The 24312-nt window shown below is 44.4% G+C and overlaps 1 protein-coding gene across 1 annotated transcript in view; it reads right to left on the bottom strand.

Annotated features, from left to right (window-relative positions):
- ik (IK cytokine) overlaps positions 1–24132 on the bottom strand; it is a 61355-nt gene extending 37223 nt beyond the window's left edge. Inside the window, exons 1-7 of the mRNA XM_072264158.1 lie at positions 23994–24132; positions 22643–22709; positions 17217–17309; positions 15135–15194; positions 13935–14102; positions 12003–12117; positions 7197–7267 (exon numbers count right to left, since the gene is read on the bottom strand). Coding sequence (XP_072120259.1) covers positions 7197–7267; positions 12003–12117; positions 13935–14102; positions 15135–15194; positions 17217–17309; positions 22643–22709; positions 23994–24009 — 590 coding nt within the window. The 5' untranslated portion in view covers positions 24010–24132. The remainder of the gene's footprint in view (positions 1–7196; positions 7268–12002; positions 12118–13934; positions 14103–15134; positions 15195–17216; positions 17310–22642; positions 22710–23993) is intronic.
- Between the last annotated feature and the right edge of the window lie 180 nt (positions 24133–24312).

Genomic DNA, 24312 nt, shown 5'->3' with positions numbered 1-24312 from the left:
TTATTTAGAGAGGAGGCATTGGTCAGACCACACGTGGAGCACTGTAGGCAGTTTTGGGCCCCTTATTTAAGAAAAGATGTGCTGGCATTGGAAGGGTTCCAGAGGAGGTTTATGAGAATAATCCCAGGAATGAAAAGGTTCATGTATGAGGTGAGTTAGATGGCTCTGGACCTGTACACACTGAAGTCAGAAGAATGAGGAGCATTTCATTGAGATCTACTGAATACTGAAAAGCTGAGAGAGAGTGGACTTGGAGTGGATGAGTCTCAGACCAGAGGGCAGAGTCTCAGAATAGAAGGATGTCCTTTAGAACAGAGATAAGGTGGAATTTCTTTAGTCAGAGGGTGGCAAATCTGTGGATTTTTTTTGCCAAAGATGGCTGTGGATGCCAAGCCATTGGGTATATTTAGAGTGGAGGTTGATATGCTCTTGATTTGTCAGGGCGTCAAAGGGGAGAAGGCAGGAGAATGGGGATGAGAGCAATAATAAATCAGCCACAATGGAATGGCAGAGCAGCCTCAATGGGCTGAATGGCCTATTTGTTTTCCTTTGGTTTATGGTCTCAGGTGAATTTGTAATCAACTTTCTCCACCCTCCATATACAATTTGACTGCACACACCTCAAGCCATTTGAAGGACTTCCTCAATGATCTATTTATCCTGCATACCACATAACAGCTTTTAAACTGTTCTATTTACCCCTCTGTGAATGCTGTACGTCACACAGAACATAGACCAGAACAGTACAGGAACAGGCCCTTCTGCCCCAATGTTGTGCCAAACCAATTAAATTATTCATCGAATGGCCATCTAATCTCTTCTGTCTACTCAATGTCCATATCTTTCCATTTTCCTCACATTCATGTGCCAATCTAAACATCTCTTAAAAGTCCCTCATGTTCCTGCCTCTACCCCCACCTCAGGCAGCACATTCCAGGCACCCATCGCTCTGTGTAAAAAAACTTACCCTCTCACTTTAAATGCATGCCCTCTGGTATTAGACATTTCAATGCCTTGGAAAAAGATATTGCCTATCTATTCTATTTATGACTCTCATATCATAAACCTCAGCTTCTGCCATTCTAGAGAAAGCAACCCAAGTTTGTCCAACCTCCCGTTACAGCACAGCCCTCTAATTAAGGCAACATCTTGTGCTCTCTCCAAAAACTCGACATCCTTCCTAATGGAGCAACCAAATTTAATGACTCATTTCTTGTTCGTATTTCTTGTGTTTACCAGATAATGATAGACTGATTCTCTAATCCTTTAAATATTAACTATTCTTGCATCTCAATTATTTTTAAAGCAAAATTTTTCCTCACATTTTTTGCAGTATACATCACCTGTCTGCCCTTTCACTTCTGCCCCCAAAATTCACTTGCGATCTCAAAGCCCACACTGCCACCTGGCTTTGGAGCAGTGGAGTTCACCACTGCAACATACAATTCACTGGAGGAAATCAGTGGTTCTGATGCAGAGTTTGAACTTGAATCATCATCATAACATTTCCATTGTAATTATATGTATTCTTTGTGCTGTGTGTGACTGTTGGTACTGTGTGTTTTGCACCTTGGCCCTGGTTTCCTTTGGCTGTATTTGTGTGCATGGCTGAATGACAATTAAATGAGCTTGAACAGTTGCTCCCTCCAACCTCTGTTCCTCCAGTAGATTATTTGTTGCTTCAGATTTCAGCACCTGCCCTCTCCGTGTGTCTCCGTATATGATAATCAACATGCAGATGCTAGCAAGCAGAAAGAAAACAAAAAGAGAAATCGAACCATTCAGTAGGTCAAATAGTATCTTTAAAATAAGAAATAGTATGTTTCAGGTAGACAGCAGCACAGTGGTTAGCATGACGCTATTACAGCTTGGGGCATCAAAATTCAGAAATCAATTCCAATGCCCTTTGTAAGGAAATTGTACGTTCTCCCTGTGAATTGTGGATTCTTCTGGATACTCCAGTTTCTTCCTACATTCCACAGAAGTACTGATTAGTAGGTTAATTGGTCATCGTAAATTGTCCCACAATTAGGCTATGGTTAAATCTCAGGGGCATTGAGGCTCATTGGGCACCATATCTCTAAATTTAAAAAAATAGACAGATATTCACTCTTCGTCTTTCCATGGATGTTGCTGTGCATTGTATGTTTCCAGCATTTTCTGTTTTTATTGAACACTTACAGTTGGTGTCTACTTTATTAGGTAAACCTGCTCATTAATGCAAATATCGAATACCCAATCATGTGGCAGCAACTCAATGCATAAAAGCATGCAGATGTGGTCAAGAGGTAATCAAAACTGCATACAGTACTCCAAGTTACATCTTATACAACTTCAACATAGCATCCCATCTCCTGTACTCAATACATTGATTCACAAAGGCCAACGTGCCAAAACTTTCTTTATGACCCTATTTACCTGTGATGCCACTTACAATGAATTATGGACCTATATTCTCAGATCCTCAGTGAGTCATCAGTCAGTGAATTGATCATCAGTGAATTAATTTGAGAGATAACTGAACTGGAAAGGGTCCAGTGTAGCCAGGAGAAAGGTTTTAATGTGCTCCATGACCAGCTGCCCACAGCATTTCATAATGGTTAATGTTAATGCCACTGGATGATAGTCACTTAGGCAGGCTACTGTTGCCGTTTTTTGGCACTGTTTGCTTTTTGTTCCAGAGAGACGCTGAATATATCCGTCAGCTGAGCTACACGGTCTTTCAGAGCCTGACCTGGTATATTATCAGGGCCCTACAGCTTTCTGTGGGTTTTCCTCACCTCAGTTTCAGCCAGATGGACTGTCTGCTCCCTTGAGGGGAGGGGTGCCTTCCTTGCCAGCACTTTGTTCTGCACCTCAAACCGGGCGTAGAAGACATTCAAGCTCTCAGGGAGTGAAGTATCCTGGTCATTAACAAGCAGGGTAGACATAGTCTGTAATCTGTGGATCCCCTGCCACAAATGCCTCATGTCTCTGGTATCTCAGAAGATGCTGCAAATTCTCTGAGAATGCTCTTATATCGCCTTCCTGATGGAGCAGAAAAGCACAGTTCTTGCTTCCCTGAGAGCTGTTGCACCTCCCAAACTAAAAACAGCATCACAATTCCTTAGCCTAGCACGGATCTCTGCAGCAAGCCATGGCTTCTGATTTGCCTTCAGCCAGATGTGCTTTGTGATAGTAACATCCCCAGTACACTTCTCTCTGTAGCTGGTCACAGAATCCACATACTCCTCCGTGCTAACATGACTGCCACAGAGCAGCCTCCCTGAACATTCCCCAGTTCGTATTATCAAAGCAGTCCGGCAGTGCAGAGATTGCACTCGCAGACAGGCAGCAGAAAACCATAAATGTACACTCAGTGGCCATTTATGAGGTATACAATAGCCTGTAACTTCCCTTTTGGGAAGTTTGAACCACCTGCACGACTTGGCATTTGTGTGGGGTCTCAAAGGTGCACAGCAGTGGCACTGTGGCATGTACAGGCCGAATTCAGGGAGCCTGGGCCTTGGAGAGTGGAATATGAGCCAATGCTTGGCCATTACTGAAGCAATTTAGAGCAAGGCAAGCAGAGACAGCAGGGCCCAAGCTTGGGCCAGACAGCGAGGAAAGACCCGAGGTTTGACTATTTTAAGCACTGGAATGAATTGGAAGGGGCAGGTATGGGCTGAAATGAGACATCAGGGCCCGGGCCCAAGAACATATCAGAGCAGCAGGGCCCAGGTCTGAGACTGAGGAATGTCAGGAGGTCTGGCAGATTTAAGCATCGGACCAGATCGAAAAGGTCAGGGGGTTGGGGGATGGAGGCGAGGGATGGGCCGGTTCAGGTCATTGCTTCGAGAGGTTTACTAGTCTCGGTGCTGAACTGAGGTTGTGGCCTACAACGAATAGGCTCTTGGATCAGCTGTGTGGCTTCGTGGCTGTGAGTCACCTTTGTGAACTTCAGTTCTGAATGTTATTTGCTTACTTTTATTGTTTGCACAATTTGTATTTTTCTGTACATTAGGCATTTAACAGACCTTTTTTTTTAAAAAAAGGGTTCTATTGAGTTTCTTTGTTTTGTGGCTGCCTGCATCTCAAAGTTGCATATACCTTGATAATGAATTATTTATTATTTTTTTTTACAGGAGCTACCTATTAAAGTGACCACTGAGTATAGTTTCCACGTGTTGGACAAGATGTAAGAAGTGACAGAGGCAGCATGGAAGCAAGCCCCTTAAACCAAGATCAACTCCGACCACAAGGGCTGCCCGAGGTAGTCCTGCTTTCCCAAGCTTGGTCCACAGCTGTCTAAACCTCTCATCCATGTGTCACAGAGATCGATAATGGGGCCTCAACTAGTTAAAAGGATTTATATTTTTAAACTTTGTTTATTTAAAACTAAAGAAAAGGCCAGGAGAAATTATTTACTTATTTTATTTATTTAGAGATACAGCATGGAACAGGCCCTTCCGGCACCACCCAGCAACCCTTGATTTAACTCCAGCCTAATCATGGCACAATTCACAATGACCAATTAACCTACTACCTGCAGGTCTTTTGGACTGCGGGAGGAAACCAGAGCACCTGGAGGAAACCCGCACAGTTCACAATGAAAATGTACAAACACCTCAGCAGCAGTGCCTGAACTCTGGAATGCCGAGCTGCAACTATGTCATGCTAACCGCTACACTACTGTGGCACGTACTGGAGAACAAGGAACTGACAGAGAAATTAAACCTCCTTACAGCAGGGCAGTGCTTTGGGCATAGAATGAAATAGGAGCCTATAGGAATGAACGGTAACAAGGAGGAATAATACACCATAAGACAGCCCATTGAATCTGTTCTGCCACTGACCATGGCTGATTTATTTTCTAATAATATGTAGGGTAGTACAAGGGGGACTGGAGGGAAGCACATGGGTATTTAAAACCCACTTTCAAATCTCTTACTATCTCTTCTTTCAGTTAGTCCTGACGAAGGGTCTCGGCCCAAAACGCTGACTGCACCTCTTCATATAGATGCTGCCTGGCCTGCTGCGTTCACCAGCAACTTTTGTGTGTGTTGCTTGAATTTCCACTATCTGCAGATTTCCTCGTGTGGGCATTTAAGAGTAGGCTATTTATTTATTTTACACAGAGCGTGTGGAACGGGCTGCCAGAGGCAGAGACATTAAGGACACTTAAGAGACTCTTAACTCTGCCGTGGACAGTCCCAAGCCCAGCTGCAAGAGGAGGAGGGTTGGTCATCACAACAGCAACCCCATCCTGTAAAAAAACCCAGAGCTACAGAAATAGCAAAAGGAGCTCCAAAGACCTCAACCCTGGACAAGGAAGGACCTTTGATGGGCCACATTGTACCTGGGGACCTGAAAGAATGGACTAGGACAGAGGAATCTGTTGAGCTGCTGTCAGCAGCCTATGCCCCCGTGAGAATGATGGGCTTTAAAAGAAGAAGGGAGTTTTAGATAGGCACATGTTTGAAAGAAAAGTTGAGGGCCATGTTAATCTTGGAGTATGTAAAAGGATGGCACAATATTGTGGGATGAAGGAACTGTAATGTTCTGTTTTCATATTCCTGTCCCACTGTTAGAAGTATTTCAAGTTACTCAGAGACAGCAGATGCTGGGATCTGGAACTACAGGATGGTGGCATCCGTTAGTCTCGCGAGACCATGAATCTGCACCTGGAAAGTCTTGCTTCAGTCTGTGTTAGAGCAGCGTCTGTTGTGGCTGTAGAGTCCCACACGGGAGTGACAGTCTCGACTGCAGCGACTGCACTTGAAGGCGCTGTCCTCCAGTGTTGTCTTGGTGCTGTTTTTCCGATGAGTGCGCTTTTCTTCAGCAGCAAGCCTCAGCTTCTCTTCTCTTTTTAGACGTCTGCGTAGTTCCAGCCTCCAGTGAGAGCGATCGCTTGCGATGTCCTCCCACCTCTTGATAGTCATTTTCAGTGACTTCATGTCTCTCTTGCAAACGTCTTTGAAACGTCTCTCTTGCCGGAGGCCAGTTCTCCATACAGCAGGTCTTTCGGGATCCTCCCGTCTGACATGCAGTGTACGTGGCCCAGCCAGCGGAGGCGGCGTTGTTGGAGGAGGGTGACGAGGCTGGGTATCTGGGCGCGGGCCAGGACCTCATTGTTGGTGACTCGGTCAGTCCACGTGATGTCCAGGATGCGTCTCAGGCTGCGAAGGTGGAAGGCGTTGAGACGCCGCTCTTGTCTGTAGTAGAGGCTCCAGGTATCGCTGCCGTAAAGCAGTGTGCTGAGGACGCAGGCCCTGTAAACTGCAACTTTGGTGTGCGTCGTCAGCTTTCTGTTCTCCCAGCCGCTCTGTCAGCCTGGCGAATGTTGAGGCTGCTCGTCCGATCCGTCTGTTGATCTCGGGGTCTAGGGAGAGGCTGTTCGTGATGGTGGAGCCAAGGTATGTAAACTCGTGAACTACCTCCAGCTCGTAGTTGTTGATGCTGATGGTGGGGGGCTGCTCAACACCTTGGCCCAACAGGTTGGTTTTCTTCAGGCTGATGGTCAAGCTGAAGTCCTGGCAGGCTCTTGAGAAGCTGTCCATGAGGCGTTGCAGTTGCTCTTCAGAGTGTGTTGCCAGTGCCGCGTCATCTGTAAACAACATGTCCCCGATGAGTACTTCACGAACCTTGGTTCTTGCCCTCAGCCGGGACAGACTGAACAGCCTCCTGTCCGATCTGGTGTGGAGGTAGACACCATCAGTTGATGTTCCAAAGGCGTGCTTCAGCATGCCTGTGAAGAAGATGCCAAACAGGGTGGGGGCAACACACAGCCCTGTTTCACACCGCTGCGGATGTTGAAGGCCTCCAAAGAAGAGCCGTCGAACTGAACGACGCCCTTCATGTCTGTGTGGAATGACTGAACTATCCTGAGGAGCCTCAGGGGACATCCAAGCCTCACGAGGATTTTGAACAGGCCGTCTCTGCTCACAAGGTCGAAGGCCTTCGTAAGGTCAATGAAAGCGACGTAGAGTGGTTGTCTTTGCTCTCTGCATTTCTCTTGTAGCTGTCGAAGGGAGAAGATCACGTCGATTGTGGAGCATTATGACCTGAAACCGCACTGAGACTCGGGACATACCCTTTCGGCTAACTACAATGCGATACAGAAAATCAGCAGGTTAAGCAGCATCTATGAGGGTGAAGGAATTGTCGACATTTGGGTCACAACCCAACATCAGGACTGCTACTTTTGAGTTACTTACTTCACTTCCTTCTGCACTTTCTCAATCAAATCTTCTTCTTCTCTCTCTTTGCTGGTGATTTCTGCTCGGACCTAATAAAAATGGACAACATAAATTCCTTTGATCCACCTGAAAACGTGCTGAAGATTATTTCTCACAGTAAAATAGTCAGGTGGGCTGTTACAAGACTATTGAATGCACTGCTTGTACGATAAAATGGATTTATTCTCTCAGTTTACCTGTAATGGACTCGCACCTTACTCAGCTTTCACTGTAATACTTTATTCTGCATTCTGCTATTGGCAGTTAAATCTGATCAACTACTCTAGTTAACATCCCCTCTCACCCCTCAATCTATGACACTTTAAACTAAAAAAGGATCTAGTGCTTTCTCACCATATATGACAAATAAACTTGTCTTGGGCTTGCAGCTAGGAACAGGTAATGATTACAACCAAAGTTTCGATGACAAACTCTGCGAACTTCATCCCTCATAAAGCCAGAGAAGAGTTTATTCGTCACTTTAAACTACTTTTATAATGTTGTTCACATTGTAAGTACATGCTGGTATTTAAATGTTTATACACATTTTATTCCATACCTGTATTTCTAACTTTATTTCGTTAGTTCTTCTAATGCCTGAATGTTGTTTTTTGTTGCACGTCATAACTTGACCAACACATCACAGCAAATTCCCAACACATGGTAAATAAAGTTGATCCTTGGTTTACCTTGTGCTATCTCAAAGCATGGTGTAGTGATTTGATGTGTGTACAGTATGCAAGTTTTTCCACTGTACTTCAGTACGTGATAATAAAAGAATAATGTACTGAACTGGAAAACGTTAGTTACAGCAGTGTTTAACCTCAGTATCAATTGGCTGACAACCCTAGCTCTGGAGCCAAGAATCTTTACTGAAGGATGATTAGATGCCAACACGGTATTACAGTGACAAAGGGCTCTTCTGAGATAATTTTGGTAATTTTAACATCATGTCATCTGTGCTCTGCCCATTCATAAGACACAGGAACAGAGTTAGGCCATTCAGCCCAATGAGTCTGCTCCACCATTCCATCACGGCTGATTTATTTTCCCTCTCAACTCCATTCTCCTAGGTCAAAGTAAAGTAAAATTTATCAGAGTGCATTCATGTCACCACATACAACCTTGACTTTTCCCCATTACTTTTGACACCTTGATGTACCAACAGCACATCAACCTTCATCTTAAATATACTCAAAGACTTGGCCTGCAAGCATTCTGTGGCAATGAATTCTACAGATTCACCTCCCTCTGACAAAATAAAATTTTCATCATCTGTTCTAAAGGGCCCACTCTATTCTGAAGCTGTGTCCTCTGGTCCTAGACTCCCCCCACTGTTGGGAAACACCCTGTCCACATTCACTCTATCTCAGCCTTCCAATATTAGATAGGTTTCAATGAGACTATAAAAATTCAAGTAAAAGACTACAGAAAGTGATGGACATAACCCAGTCCATCAAACAATAAACCCTGCCCACCAGGTACAGTAAACGCTGCCATCAAGGCCATGACCGCTTCTCGCTGCTGCCATCAGGCAGGAGATACAGAAGCCTCAGGTCCCATATCACCAGGTTAAGAACAGTTATAACACCTTAACCATCAGACTCCTGAACTGGCATGGATAATATCACTCACCACAATTACAAACTGACTCACTTTCATATTAGTTTTATTTGCACTGTTGTCTTTTATTCACATTGCTGGTTTGTCCGTCTTCATTTATGCATAGTTTTGAGCAGGGGAATCAAGAACTCGAGGGCATAGGTTTAACGTAGTGGGGGGTGGGGGGGAATCTTATCAGGAGTCTACTTCCTCAGCATATCATCAAAAAAACCCTGCCAAACTTCCATAGATGTGTGGTAGAAAGTGTACTGACAGGCTGCATTATGGCCTGCTATGGGAACACCAATGCCTTGGAGTAGAAAATCCTACAAAATGTAGTGGATTCTGCCCAGTACTTCACGACTACAAAATCCCCAGCCATTGAGCACCTCTACATGAAACGTTACCATGGAAAGCAGCATCCATCATTAGAGATCTCACCGCCCAGGCATGCTCTTTTCTTGCTGCTACCATCGGGCAGCAGGTACAAAGCCTCAGGACTCGCACCACCGGGTCCAAGGACTGCTACTACCCCTCAACCATCAGGATCTTGAACAAAAGGGGAAAACTACACTCATTTAAGGACTCTTGTTACTTCATGCTCATTATTTATTGCTATTTATTTATTATCTACATTTGGACAGTTTATTTACAGTTTACAGTTACTTATCTATAGATTTGCTAAGTATGCCCACAGAAAAAGAATCTCAGGGTTGTATGTGGTGACAAGAATGTACTCTGATAATAAATTTTACTTTGAAATTTGAGATCTAATAGGAACCCGAGGGGTAACTTCTTTACCCAGGGACCAGCCAATAAATGGAACAAGCTGCCAGAGGAAGTAGTTGAGACAGGTAGGTTGACAATGTGTAAAAAGGATGTATATACAGAAAGGTGGTGGGAAAGGGCCAGCATCATCATGCAGGATCCCACCCACCCTGCTCATAGGCTGTTTGTCCTACTCCCTGACAGAATTGTGATAATGCAGCATCCACACCAGGACCAGGAGACTCAAAACAGTTACTTTCCCCAAGCAGTGAGGCTGATCAACATCTCCATCCACTAACCCACCCCTCCACACCCCCAACCACCACTACGTCATTTCCTGTTCAGAATCACCCAATGCATAGATATTGCTGTGCCCAACAACACTTTATAGATGTACAATAAATGTCTATAAGCCATCTTCCATATTAATATTTATTGTGCTTTCATTAATTACTACTGTGTTCCTTAACTTACCATGATTTTTGTGCTTCATTGGATCCAGAGTAACAATTATTTTGTTCTCCTTCACAATTGTATACTGGAAATGACATTAAACAATTCTGAATCTTGAAAAGGTACTTGAGCAGGTACATGGGTAGGAGAGGTTTAGAAAGTTATGGGCCAAACACAGGCAAATGGACGAGCTTGGATAGGACATCTTAGACCATTGGACCAAAAGGCCTGTTACTGTACTGTATAACCCTAAGTTCAAAGTAAAGTTAATTATCAAAGTACATATATGCTACCACATATTACCAAATGCTGGCATAGATGGGGTTCCAGAGGAGGTTCACGAGGATGATCCCGGGAATGATAGGGCTAACGAAAGAGATGCAATTTGATGGCCCTGGGCCTGTATTTGAAGAAAATGGGGGGAATCTCATTGAGACCTGTTGAATACTGGAAGGCCTAGATACTGTGGACGTGGAGAGGGTGTTTCCTATAGCGGCACAGCCTCCGAACAGAGGGACGTTCTTTAGAGTACGATGAGCAGGAGTTCCTTTAGCCAGAGGGTGGTGAGTCTGTGGAACTTACTGCTACAGGTGGCTGTGGGAGGCCAAGTCATTAGGTACACTTAAAGCAGAGTTTTGTAAGTTCTTGATTAGCAAGGATGTCAAGGCTATGGGGGGAAGGCAGGAGAATGGGGTTAAAAGGGAAAATAAGTCAGCCATAATAGGACAGTGGAGCAGACCTGATGGGTCGAATGGTGTAATTCTACTTCTATGTCTTAAGGTCATGAGATTCATTTTCTCGCAGGCTTTGGCAAGAATTAAGTACAACAGAATTTTACAAAAAATTATACACAAACATACAAAGAATGACAACCAATGTGAACCTCTATTGCTCTCTCAGTTAGCCATGGATTTGCACACCCAGATCCCTCTGTACATCAAAGCCCACCGATCATGGTATTAAGCTGGACATCACTGTTGTGGGCCAAATCAAAGGTGATTATGAATCAGCATACAGGAGGGAGATTGAGCATTTAGCTGAACAACAACCTCTCACTCAATATCAGCAAGACCAAGAAACTGATTGTAGATTTCAGGAGAGGGAAACCGAAGGTCCATGAGGCAGACCTCATCGGAGAAGCAGAGGTGAATGGGATTAGAAACTGTAAATTCCTGGGCGTCACTATTTCAGAGGATTAGTCCTGTACCCCAGTACCCAAGTGCGATTGCAAAGAAAGCATAGCAGCGCCACTACTTTCTCAGAAGTCTGCAGAGGTTCAGCATGGCACCTAAAACTTTGACAAACTTCTACAGATGTGTAATGGAGAGTGGAGAGGCTGGTATAGAAACACCAATAACTTTGAACGGAAAATCCTACAAAAAGTAATGGATTCAGCCCAGTATATCACGGGTAAAGTCCTCCTAACCATTGAGCACATCTACATATAATGCTGCCATAGGAAAGCAGCATCCAACGTGAGAGATCCCCACCACCTAGGCCATGCTCTCTTTTCACTGCTGTCAAAAGGTAGAAGGTACAAGAGCCTCAGGACTCGCAACACCAAGTTCAACAGTAATGGCCCCTCAACCTTCATGTTCTTAAATCCACTCACTTACTCCATCATTGAAATGTTCCCACAATGATCTCACGTTAAAGACTCTTAATCTCATGTTCTCATTATTTATTGCTATTTATTTATATTGACATTTGCACAGTTTGTTGTCTTCTGCACTCTGGTTGATCGTTCATTGATCCTGTTAAAGCTATTACAGACTCTCTGATTGTACCCACTGGAAAAGGAATCTCAGGGTTGCACATGGTGACATATATAAAATTTGATAATAAATTTACTTTGAACTTTATATTCTCAAAGTAGCTTACAGCAATTGGAATGCAAGCATCAGATACTGACTTCTGAAAGACTCCCAAATTTTAGAGATCATCAAATGGGCAACTACTAACCTTCTGCAGGAGAGCAAAATCCAGCCCCTTCACCAAGTGAGTGTGCTCCATGTCACCACCCAAGAACTTGGACTCCTGGATGAGCTGCCGCCTCTTCTCTGCTGCAGACTTGTCCCTGCGACAAACAGAAGGAAAAGATAGAGAGTTACAGCTCGATCACTTAAAGTCAACACAAAACTCACACAAACCTAATTTTCCCACCATACACAGCCAATATAATTTGGCTATATGAATACAGTGCTATATTGTAGATCATTTATTCCAAATTATGTCTGTTAAATCTGATTTAAAGAGTTAAAATAATTGTTGTAGATCTACCATAACGCCCCATCAATGAAGGCTGGAATTAAAAGGGTTTAAATTGATGTTTAGATAAAGCTAATCCTTATATTTTATTTGTCACATGTAAATTGAAAGATACAGTGAAAGGCTTTGTTTTGTGTCAAATCAAATTAGTGAGGATTCTGCTGGGAGTAGCCATTCTTCCTGCACCAACATAGCATACCCACAAATTACTAATGCTGATCCACGTGTCTTTGTGGGAGACTGTGGGAGGAAATTGGAGCCACCGAAGGAAAACCACACTGTCACATGGAGAATGTACACGCTCTTTACAGACAGTGGCAGGAATCGAACCCGGATCGCTGGCACTGTAAAGCATTACACCAGATACTGTGCTAAAACTCTTTATCTTTCCAAATTTGGTTTTTGGTGATGCTGACGGTAAAATGTTACTTAAAATGAACTTTGGTGTGCAAAGTGGAAAATGGAAACTAGAAAGTAACGTTTTCCAAATGGTATCTTCTAAACCTGACTTGAAGAGTTAATCTAATCGGTTAAACAAATATCTCCCAGAACCCCACATCAATCAAGATGCCAATTAAAAGGGTTTACTTTATTTACAAGGCACTGAAATACCCATTTAAATTGCTGTAGTATTCATGATGAAAACAAACAGCATGCTGGGACATTTTAAGGGCAAGTAAGATTCAATGACATGACTTGGGTCTTCAGGGTCACCTAAAGGTCACAAAGAGCTCAATGGCTTACTCCCTTCACTGGAAAAAATAGATGAACCAGATTTGGCTTTAAAATAATCAAGTCGCTCTTCACTAGAGATCTGAAGATACTAAAACATTATTCTGTTCATAAAATCTAAATTCCAAGAGGTGCTGTGGTGGGATTTGAAGTTAACGCCTGCGGATCATCAGTTGCTGCATCTGGAGTACTAGAGCAGTGACACAAACATAAACTCCGCCATGGACAGTCCCAAGCCCAACTGCAAGAGGAAGAGCGCTAGAAACCCTGTAACATTAAAAACCCAGGGCTACAGAAACGCCAACTACCTCATCTCTGAGAGAGGAAGAATCTTTGACGGGCTACACCTAGGGTAGACTGATAGAGGACTCTGGCAAGCTGCTGTCAGTAGTTTATGCCCCAGAAGTGGAGATGGTCTTAAGTCAGAAACACAACCATTACTGGTCCTAGATCCAAGTTGATGAGCTGCCATTTCTTCGTGATTGTTTATACTTTCCTTCCCATGTGCCCATGGGTTTCCTCCCACAGTCCAAAGATGTACCGGTTAGTAGTTTAATTGGTCATTGTAAATTGTCCTGTGATTAGACCAGGGTTGTTGGGCTGTGTGGCTCGGTAGGCCGAAAGGGCCGATTCTGCCCTTTTATCTATAAATAAGTAGGTAATAAAAATAATCATTTTTAACACAAGTAACTCTGCAGATGCTGGAATCCAAATCAACACACGTAAAATGCTGGAGGAACTCAGCAGGTCAGGCAACGTCTATAGAAATGTTTTTTTTAAATATGGAAATTATATTTCAATTGGCTGAGATTAAAAAACTGTTCTAAATGTAGAGATTACGACCATTAGGATTTGTGTCATTGCTCTGACAGAAGGAATGTAAACTGTACTTACGCCTCAGCAGTTGGTCCAACGGCTCTGTAGTTTGCCGTCGTACTGATGAGCTCAGTTTCCTCATAGTCTTTGTTCACGCCATCTCGTCTCTCCCGTGCTCGATCACGGTACTTCTCAGCCAGCTCGCGCTCGCGTTCCAGCTCCTGCTGCCGCAGCTTTGCGTAGTAACTGGATGCAAGCAAAACAATGGCATGCTTCAATATTATCAGAGAGGCGCAGAATTAGGCCATTCAGCCCATCATGTCATTGCCATTCAACCATTCTCAATCCCATCCCCCTGCCTTCTCTTCGTAACATTTGATACCTTCAAGAAACTATCAGCCTCCAATTTAAATATACCCAATGACATGGGCTTCAATCGCTGCCTTTTTCCATTGGATTCAAAAACAACACATCATCACTTTATCATTAACCAAGGAAAACTCCAGCTAAATGCTTGAGAAAATCTTAATTTGGATCCCAATGATGCTGATGCTTGAATGTAATTTAAAATGGGCTCTGATGTGCAAAGTGAGAAAGCAGAACAGAAACACGCTCCAATATCTCTGCCTCTTCCATCGCTGCATCAGTTTTATTTATTTTCACTTGCACAGTTTGTTTTCATTTGCACTTTGGTTGTGAAACACCAATGCCCTTGGATGGAGAAGACTACAAAAAATAGTTGATACAGCCCAATCCATCAGAGGTAAAGCCGTTCCCACCATCGAGCACATCGACATGGAGTGCTGCCACAAGAAAGGAGCACCCATCATCAAAGACCCCCACCACCTAGGACGTGCTCTCTTCTTGCTGCTGCCATCAGGAAGGAGGTACAGGATCCTCAGGAACCACACCACCAGGTTCAGGAGCAGTTATTACCCCTCAACCATCAGGGTCTTGAACCAAAGGGGTTAACTTCATTCAATTTCATTTACCCCATCATTGAACTGTTCTCACAGCCTGTAGACTCACTTTCAACAATTCTTCAACTCTTACTCTCAGTATTAACTGCTTATTTATTATTATTTTTTCCTTAGTATTTACTGTGAATGCCAACAAGAAATGAATCTCCGGATTGCATATGGTGACGTTTATGTACTTTGATAAGAAGTTTACCTTGAACTGTTTACAATCTTGATATGAAGTTGTAACCAAATTCTCCCGTGTGGAACTTGACTACTCGCAGCCCAAAACCATCTGAAGCAATTCTGCTAAGCTTACCTTTTCTTCTTCCTCCTGCGGGCAGCAGGGTCGTCCTCCTCGTTGTATTCCCTCGGCATCCTGTGATGAGACATTAGCAAATGTTCAATTACACTCGCACCAATGGCCTATCAAATGGGAGTGATTAATGGGCAGATTGCAATCCCTCTTTACTCAGCTCCAGAACCCACCATGCTCCCAAAACGCTTCGTGCCAGTAATTATGCTCCAAGTAGATTCTTCCCAGGCAAAATCAGCTGATTCCGCCTAAATTGCTTACAGGTTTACTGTACTCCTCCTCAACTGAATATATACTATTCACCCCAAGGACAGAATCAGAATTAGGTTTAAAAATCACTGGCAGGTATTGTGAAAGTGGGTTTGCAGCAGCAGGACATTGCAATATAGTAACATTATAATTTCATTGTTGAAAATAAAACCCAACTCCTGGAAGATCTCAGCAAGCCAAGGGGATGGTCGACGTTTAGGTCAAATCCTCACATCAGGGATGAAAATGTCAAGGGAAGATGTGAAATGGAGGGGAGAGAAAAGAGCTGGTAGGTGATGTAGAACCAGGAGAGCTGTGGGGACTGGGGGAGGGAGGGCAAGGAGATTACGAGGAGTAGTACAAATGAGAATGGGAGAACAGGGAGACAGGGACAATCTTACTGTCTGCCCCCCAACTGCCGGTGGTGAGGCAGAACTATACCAGACTGTGTACATTGCAGTCAATAATCACCATCAGTGGCCAAGTCTGCTCCACGATACAAACACAGTGGGTTCCGGTTAATCAAGGCAACTGCTTATTTGGAACAATTTTCAAAGAACAAAAATAGAGAAAATAGCTGGGGTTCCCTTCTGGGACACTATGCTGCTAATTGGGATGGGAGACTGCTGCCAAACAGTTTCTAACAAGCAACAGCTGCGTGCACTTATGTGGCTGTTAGACACGACACCGTACTTAGAGTAATCAGTTTTTAAATATCGTCAGTTGTGTGTGTTTGTGTTCAAAAAGCAGTGATTTTGTAACTGATAGTTGGCAAGAAAGAAGAACAAGACAATTCCGAACTGTTAACAAAAGTTTCAAGTATTCAAGCTTGGAGATGCGAAAAATGGCCCAGTATGAAAATGAAACAATTCCACTACTTCAGCAAGTTAGGACCTACGAAGAATTTGAAGGCATCGACAATCACCTTGGATGTTACAATGAAAAGAAATTTGGAGAAGGCAATCGTCAGAAGCAATATATTATCTGCACTAGGTGCCTGCGCTAATTTTGTTCATTTGTCAGAAGTATACAACAGCGTACACTGGATGAATTCCAGTGTTGATATATATTAGGAACCAATACACAGTTTTATAGTATAATTTGTACTGTTTCATTTAAATACATAATTTGTTACTCAGTTAAACAGTAGATTGTCTCTTATTTTTTACACCTTTTAACGGTTTCCATGAAACTTTGGCTAATTGGAGTAGCCACTTATTTCGGCCAAAATGTACTGGTCCTGATGTGTCCTAATTAACTGCAATCCACTGCATTTATAGTTATGGCCTTTGCTGGCAAAACTATCATTTGCTTTCCATCTGTTAATTCTCTTCAAGAAGATGGTGCTTCGCCGTCTCCTTGAGCCACTGTGCTCCTCTGATGGAGGTGTATCGACAGTGTTGTTGGTTATAGGGTTCCAGGGTTTAGACACATGAAGAAGTGGTAAACTGTATAGGTTTCTGGGCTTGCTAAGAGCCCTGGCACCCTTGTTGGGTTTACCTATTTACAGGTCTGGGGCTTCCCTGCAAGAGGGTATGTTTACAGGAATAAAAAACTTCAACACAAGGCCAACCAAAAAAGCTTTGCACAGTCTTAACTATGCCAGATAACTAAAAGCTTCATTGCAACTGTACAACTAAAAAAAAAAATTAAACAAACATTTGGAAATAACCATAAGACCATAAGACAAAGGAGCAGAAGTAGGCCATTCGGCCCATCGAGTCTGCTCCGCCATTTTATCATGAGCTGATCCATCTTCTCCTATTTAGTCCCACTCCCCTGCCATTCACATAAGCAGACTGATCTCAAAACTCTTGAGCATCTCATTATACTCACTCATGTTGGCGAGTTTTTGAAGGTGGAGCCGATGATGGCGTTGACCTTGGGGTCATCAGTAATTTTCGGAAGTCCTCATTGGTCAGCTTCGACCTATGAAAAGCAACAGTACAATTTTAACAGAAGTGTAACAATAGTTTCTCAATGCATTGCCAAGTTCAAGTTCACATTTAGGGTCATTCAACAATACACATGTATGCAGCTAAGTGAAACAACATTCCCCAGGAACCAAGGTGCAGAACAGTACATATATCACATAAAATAATATCAACAGATAAAAAGGATATTCTGTCGATGTACAAGTTGACATGAAGTGCATATATGACATAGTATTAAATACACAACTGTTATTGTTACTGGCATTGTCATAAATAGTGTGTACTGAGTGTTCAGAAGTCTCCCAGCCTGGGGAAGAAGCTGTTACCCAGCCTAACAATCCTTAATTTTACATTGTGATACATTCTGCCTGATGGTAGGAGGTCAAAGAGATGGTGGGTCGGATGGGAGGGGTGCTTGACAAAGTGCAGGCTCTGCAAACACAGAGCTTCTGGTTTACAGCCTGGGTAGGGTTGAGAGAGACCTCGATAATTCTCTCAGCAGTCCTCGCAATCCGTTGCAGGGTCTTGCAATTCCCAGACCAGATGGTGCTGCAGCTGGTCAGGATACTCTCGATGATGCTCCGGTAAAACATGGTTAGAATGGAAGCGTGAAGTATTGCTTGCATCCATCTCCTCAGGAATTGGTGACGCTGCTGTGCTTTCTTGACTACAGGGGTGGTGTTGAGGGACCGGGTGAGATCATTTTTGATGTACGCTTCAAGAAACTTGGTGCTCCTGATTCTCTCCAGGGAGGAAGCAACAACTCCTTGAATTAATTTGGTTATTTCTTGACTTTTCAGGAAGTGATGCACGTGAGCTATGAAATCTACAACAAGAATGGATTCCCACAAATAAAAACAGTAAATGGTGGAAACACTTCAGCAAGTCAGGCAGTAATTGTGGAAAGAGAAACAGATTTAACACTTTAGCTCAAAGACCTTCATGAACATGCTCACTAAGTCTGCTGAACCAGAGTGCAGAGGGCCCAGAATGAATTCGGCTCAACGGCAACCACCTATCAGGATGGATGACCTCACAGTCACCACAGAATCAGTCCCAGGCTGCCGGTGGATTCTGCAAGGGCTCGAAAAGCTGGTGGAGTGGGTCTGGATGCCTTTCAAACCTGCCAAATCAAGATCAATGGTGCTGAGGAAAGGGAAGGTGGAGAACAAGTTCCGGTTCAGCATCGCAGGCACAGCCATCCCAACCATCACAGAAAAGCCAGTCAAGAGCTTAGGCAAAGTTTTTGACAGCTCTTTAAGGGACACAACATCCATTCAGGCAACCTGCACCCAGTTGGATGGCTGGCTGAAATCTGTGGACAAATCTGGCCTACCTGGGAAGTTTAAAGCCTGCGTGTATCAGCATGGCATTCTTCCCAGAATCCTGTGGCCCCTTCTTGTCTATGCAGTTCTGATCTCGACAGTCGAAACCTTAGAGAGGAGGGTTAGCAACCACCTCAGGAGATGGCTGGGGCTGCCAAAGAGCCTGAGCAGCATCGCACTCTATGGACACCACAACAAACTGCAACTGCCCTTCAAATCCTTGGAGGAAGAATTCAAGGTAACAAGAGCCAGAGAAGTGCTACAGTATAGGGACTCAAGTGACCAGAAGGTGGCTAGAGCAGGGATCCAAGTAAGTACTGGCAGGAAGTGGAGGGCAGAGGAGAGGCTGCATCACAGGAGGCTGGTGGGAGTGGTCGCAAGAGGCCGAGCTGGGCTAGGATCCTTTCCAACTCCCCAGATGGACAACATTGGGAAGGAAAGGCGTCGTCTAGTTCAGGAGGAAGTGAGAACAGTAGTGGAGGAAATGAGAGCCTGCAAGGCAGTGGGAATGAAGCAACAGGGAGCTTGGACAAGATGGGAGAATGCAGTTGAGAGGAAAGTGACCTGGGCTGATCTTTGGAAAGCCAAACCACACCGCATCCAATTTCTCATCCAGGCAGTGTACGATGTGCTTCCAAGCCCATCAAACCTGCACACATGGGGCAAGGCAGAGTCATCTGCGTGCCCACTGTGCTCCAAGCGAGGAACCCTGGAGCACATTCTCAGTGGCTGCGTAAGGGCACTTGGTGAGGGACGGTACAGGTGGAGGCATGATCAGGTCCTGAAGACCATCGCTGAAGCCATCAGCGCAGGAGTTGAGTGGGTAAAGCGGTCCCGACCCTCCAAGCAGAGCATTAGTAGTAGTCATAGTCATACTTTATTAATCCCGAGGGAAATTGGTTTTCATTACAGTTGCTCCATAAATAATAAATAGTAATAGAACCATAAATAGTTAAATAGTAATATGTAAATTATGCAATAAGTCCAGGACCAGCCTATTGGCTCAGGGTGTCTGACCCTCCAAGGGAGGAGTTGTAAAGTTTGATGGCCACAGGCAGGAATGACTTCCTATGACGCTCAGTGCTGCATCTCGGTGGAATGAGTCTCTGGCTGAATGTACTCCTGTGCCCAACCAGTACATTATGTAGTGGATGGGAGACATTGACCAAGATGGCATGCAACTTAGACAGCATCCTCTTTTCAGACACCACTGTGAGAGAGTCCAGTTCCATCCCCACAACATCACTGGCCTTACGAATGAGTTTGTTGATTCTGTTGGTGTCTGTCACCCTCAGCCTGCTGCCCCAGCACACAACAGCAAACATGATAGCACTGGCCACCACAGACTCGTAGAACATCCTCAGCATCGTCCGGCAGATGTTAAAGGACCTCAGTCTCCTCAGGAAATAGAGACTTTGTCAGAGCTGGGGAGCAGCCAATACCTGCCAAAAGAACATCTGCAGGCATTCTGACCTCTGCAAGGGACTGGCAGCTGTTGGTGGACCTCGAAGGGCAGCTGAAGTTCCCCAACCATATCGCAGCCACCACCCTGCGACCAGACATTGTCCTCGTGTCTGAGTCTACTAAGCAAGTGGTGCTGCTGGAGCTGACAGTCCCATGGGAAGATAGCTTGGAAGAGGCCTTTGAAAGGAAGCTCTCCAAGTACGCAGGACTGGTCAGCAACTGTCAGCAGGCTGGATGGAGAGCGAGGTGTCTCCCAGTGGAGGTTGGTTGTAGGGGATTTGTAGCCCGTTCCTTAGTTAGAGCCTTCAGTGATTTGGGCATCGAGGGAGAGAGGAAGAGGAGAGCCATCCACAGTACCACCGATGCGACAGAGAGGGCCTCAAGATGGCTGTGGCTCAAAAGTGGGGAGCCATGGAGTCATAAGTAGCTAGCCATCTGGACACAAGCTGGGGTCTGATCAGCCGCGGCTGGGTCACCTGGAGGAGGCTGTATGATGTTGAAAGACCCGAAACACCCGATGATTCCAGGAACATCATTGAAGATGTGTCCAGAAGCATCAATAGATGTACGTACACAGGAAAAGATGGAAAGGCTAGGGTCAACTTCATCTGCCATATACACCAACTGTATAGTGTCTTGTAAAATTACTCAGCCCCAACCCTTTGTTCATATAAACGAGTACTACAGCCAGGGATTTTGAGCAATTTAACTGAGAGTTTCTATTTGTGAATCACATGCTCATTTTTTGCAATAGAGCCCAAAAAAACGGGAAAATTTTAAAACATGAAAAGTTAAACATTCAAAAACTTAAATGTCAGGAGTTCAGAAGTATAGTTAATTACTTACTTGAAATACCTCTTGCAGATATTACTGCCTTTTTTGATAGGTCTCTATTAGCTTTGCACAGCATGATAGAGCAAGATTTACCCCATTCCTCCTTGCAAAATTGCTCAAGCTGTGCTAGGTTCAAAGTTCAAAGTACATTCATGTATACACAATACAACTCTGATTCATCACCCTGCAGGCAGCCATGAAATAAAGAAACATCGTGTAACCTGTCCAAGAAAACATCAAACACCCAACACACAAAAAAAACCTAAATTGCACAAATGGCAACAAGTGAGTGAACAACACACAGAATATCAACCATCAAACCAGGAGTCCAGGCGTATTCAGTTTCGTTCAGTTCAGCCTCACACCGTTAGCCCACTGCAGGCACAGGGCCATTCTTCACCAAAGCAAGCCACTCTGCATCAATCACCCCCATCAAACCGCTCACTCTAAAACACAGAGTAACCAGGATCCAGGAACACATACAACATGAACCCAAAGTCCCCCAAAATGAGTTCACAGCCATGAGCCTCGCCAATCAATCCTGACAACCTGGATCTCAAAATTCCTGCATTTTCCACTAACAGCGGATAGTGAAACAGAGAGGAACACAAGTCAAACGCAGGCAGGCAGAAATGAATGCCTGCCTGTTCCTGCTCTCATCCTTGTTGGTTTCAAACTTGCTCGACACCTCAATTGGAAAACAGCTATGGAGGTTAGTTGGGAAGTGGCGGTGAACAACAATCTTGAGGTTTTGCCAGAGATGTTTGATCGGGTTAAGGTCAGGACTCTGACTGAACCACTCAAAGTATCAATTTCCTTCATATGACGGCAATCCATGGTTACTTTGGCAGTGTGCTTCAGGTCATTACCCTGCTGAAAGGCAAACTTACTCCCCAGTTTAAGCTTTCTGGCAGACACATTGTTATGATCAGGACTTGGACACATACAAATAGAGGAGTAAAGCAGAACAGAAATTTGTGAAATACATGTGGTGGACCATAAAACATAGGAGCCGAATTCAGCCATTTGGCCCATTGAGTTTGTCCCACCATTCAATCATGGCTGATTTATTTTCCCTCTTAACCCTGTTGTCCTGCCTTCACCCCATAACCTTTGACACCCCGATTAATAAAGAATCTATCAACCTGCACTTTAAATATACTCAATGACTTAGCCTCCAGTTGTTTGTGGCAATAAGTTCCATAAATTCACCGCACTCTGGTAAAGAAATTCCTCCTCATCTCTGTTCTAAAGCAATGTCCTTCTATTCTGAGGCTGTGCCCTCTGATCCCAGACTCCCCCACTACAGGAAGCATCCTCTCCAAGCCTATTTATCTAGGCTTTTCAATATTTGATAGGTTTCAATGAGATCCCACCTCATTTTTCAAAACTCCAGCAAACAGGCCGAGAGCTATCGTACGCTAATCCTGTCATTCCCAGAATCATTCTTGTGAACCTCCTCTGGACCGTCTCCAATACTGGCACATCCTTTCTTAGATGGAGACCAAAGCTGCTCACAATACTCTGAGTGCGGTCTGACCAATGCCTTATGAAGCCTTAGCATTCCATCCTTGCTCTTATATTCTAGTCCTCTCAAAGTGAATACCCGGGAACGCATAGGCACGAGCACCAAACAGTATACATCTGTGGTGAATGCTTCTCTGGGAGAACAGTGGTTCCACTTCCACAGCTGTTGAACACTCACTGATTCAGTGACCGAGGATCTTCCATCTCGTGTGAATCAGGCGCCAGAGGGTTTGAAAACGGCTCATCTGTAGTGACAGAAAAATATATCAGGTGAGTTCAAAGTAAATTTATTATCAAAGTACAAATATGTCACTATGTACAACCCTGAGATTCATTTTCTTACAGGCATTTACAGTAAATACAAAGAGAATAAAAATATAATAAATAAGCAATAAATATTGAGAACATGAGATGAGTGGTCCTTGAAAGTGAGTCCATAGGTCTTGGGAACAGTTCAGTGATGGGGCAAGTGAAGTAATCCCCTCTGGCTCATGGTTGAGGGACAATAACTGTTCCTGGAGCTGGTGGTGGGGATCCTGAGAAGACAGCATGGCCTGGATGGTGGGGGCCCTTGATCATGGATGCTGCTTTCCTTTGACAGCGCTCCTTGTAGATGAGCTTATTGATGGCGAGAGCTTTACCCACTGTATCCACCTCTTTGTCACAAACAGGAGAAAATCTGCTGATGCTGGAAATCTGAGTAACACACACAAAATGCTGGAGGAACTTAGCAGACCAGGCAGCATCTATGGAAAAAAAAAAGTACAGGTCCTGTCGAAGGGTTTCAACCCAAAACGTTTTCCACAGATACTGCCTGGCCTGCTGAGTTCCTCCAGCCTTTTGTGTGTGTTGCTTTGTGTAGCCTTTTCTGTTCAAGGGCATTGGCATTTTCAACGGGAAATATCAATACCTTTGGGCTGGTGAAGACATCTTTTCAAAAAAAAAAAATCAGATGTCAAGCACCAACTTGAAAAGGCATAAAGAAGACTTGAATTTATTTTCGCAGATCAATAGAGAACGCCTTTGTATGATCACGTTGGCTGCTTTACCGAGGCAGCGAGAAGTGTAGGCAGGGTCCGGGGAGGGGAGGCTAACACTAGTTTCTGCAATTTTTATTGCCTTTTCGCTCTATACTACCTCAAAGTACTAAAGCAATGAAAAACCTGTATGGATGGCAGCAAACCAAAGTTTGGACAAAATCAAACCTCACAAACTGCTGGAGGAACTCAGCAGGTCAGGTAGCATCCATGGAGGGTAAATAAATAATCGACATTTCGGGCTGAGACGAAAGTAAGCAATTGCAACGCCGCAAAATAACAATTTTGCGACATATGCAAGTGATATTAAACACAATTCACATCCTGAACATAATATAATGTGTCAAACCCTCCGTTCCGATCACGCCAACACCTGCGACTGCTCCTGTTTATATGCAAGTGTCGCCTTCCTCACAAACACCAGGCCGCAAGCTTCGGGCCCACTCCACCCACCCTCCCGCTCGCCTGGCAGCGTAGATCCCGGCCACTTACTGTCTCTCTCCGGCATCTTGACCGCTTTTTGTGCCCGTTCCACCGACGACTAGGACGCGATACCGCGACAAAACCGACAGCGCTCCGCAACTCCTCCAGACCTCCAGCGACTATCCCACAAGACACCACTACACACCGTCCCGCCTGTTACCCTTGGATTGGTTCCGATTGCGCCAATCTCTGCGATGTCACCGCACAGTATCCCCAATCCTATCACGGAACCCAATTGAGTGACAGCTATTACTCGCGGTTTGGCAACGAGGCAGTCTGTTGGTCCAATTGGTCCATCTGGAGCCAATCGTAGCTATCCTCATCTTAG

This window comes from Mobula birostris, chromosome 7 (genome assembly GCF_030028105.1).
Source record: "Mobula birostris isolate sMobBir1 chromosome 7, sMobBir1.hap1, whole genome shotgun sequence".
In the NCBI taxonomy this organism is placed as follows: Eukaryota; Metazoa; Chordata; class Chondrichthyes; order Myliobatiformes; family Myliobatidae; genus Mobula; species Mobula birostris.
The sequence above is the reverse complement of the archived record's forward strand: the minus strand, read 5'-3'. Positions and strand labels throughout refer to the sequence as shown.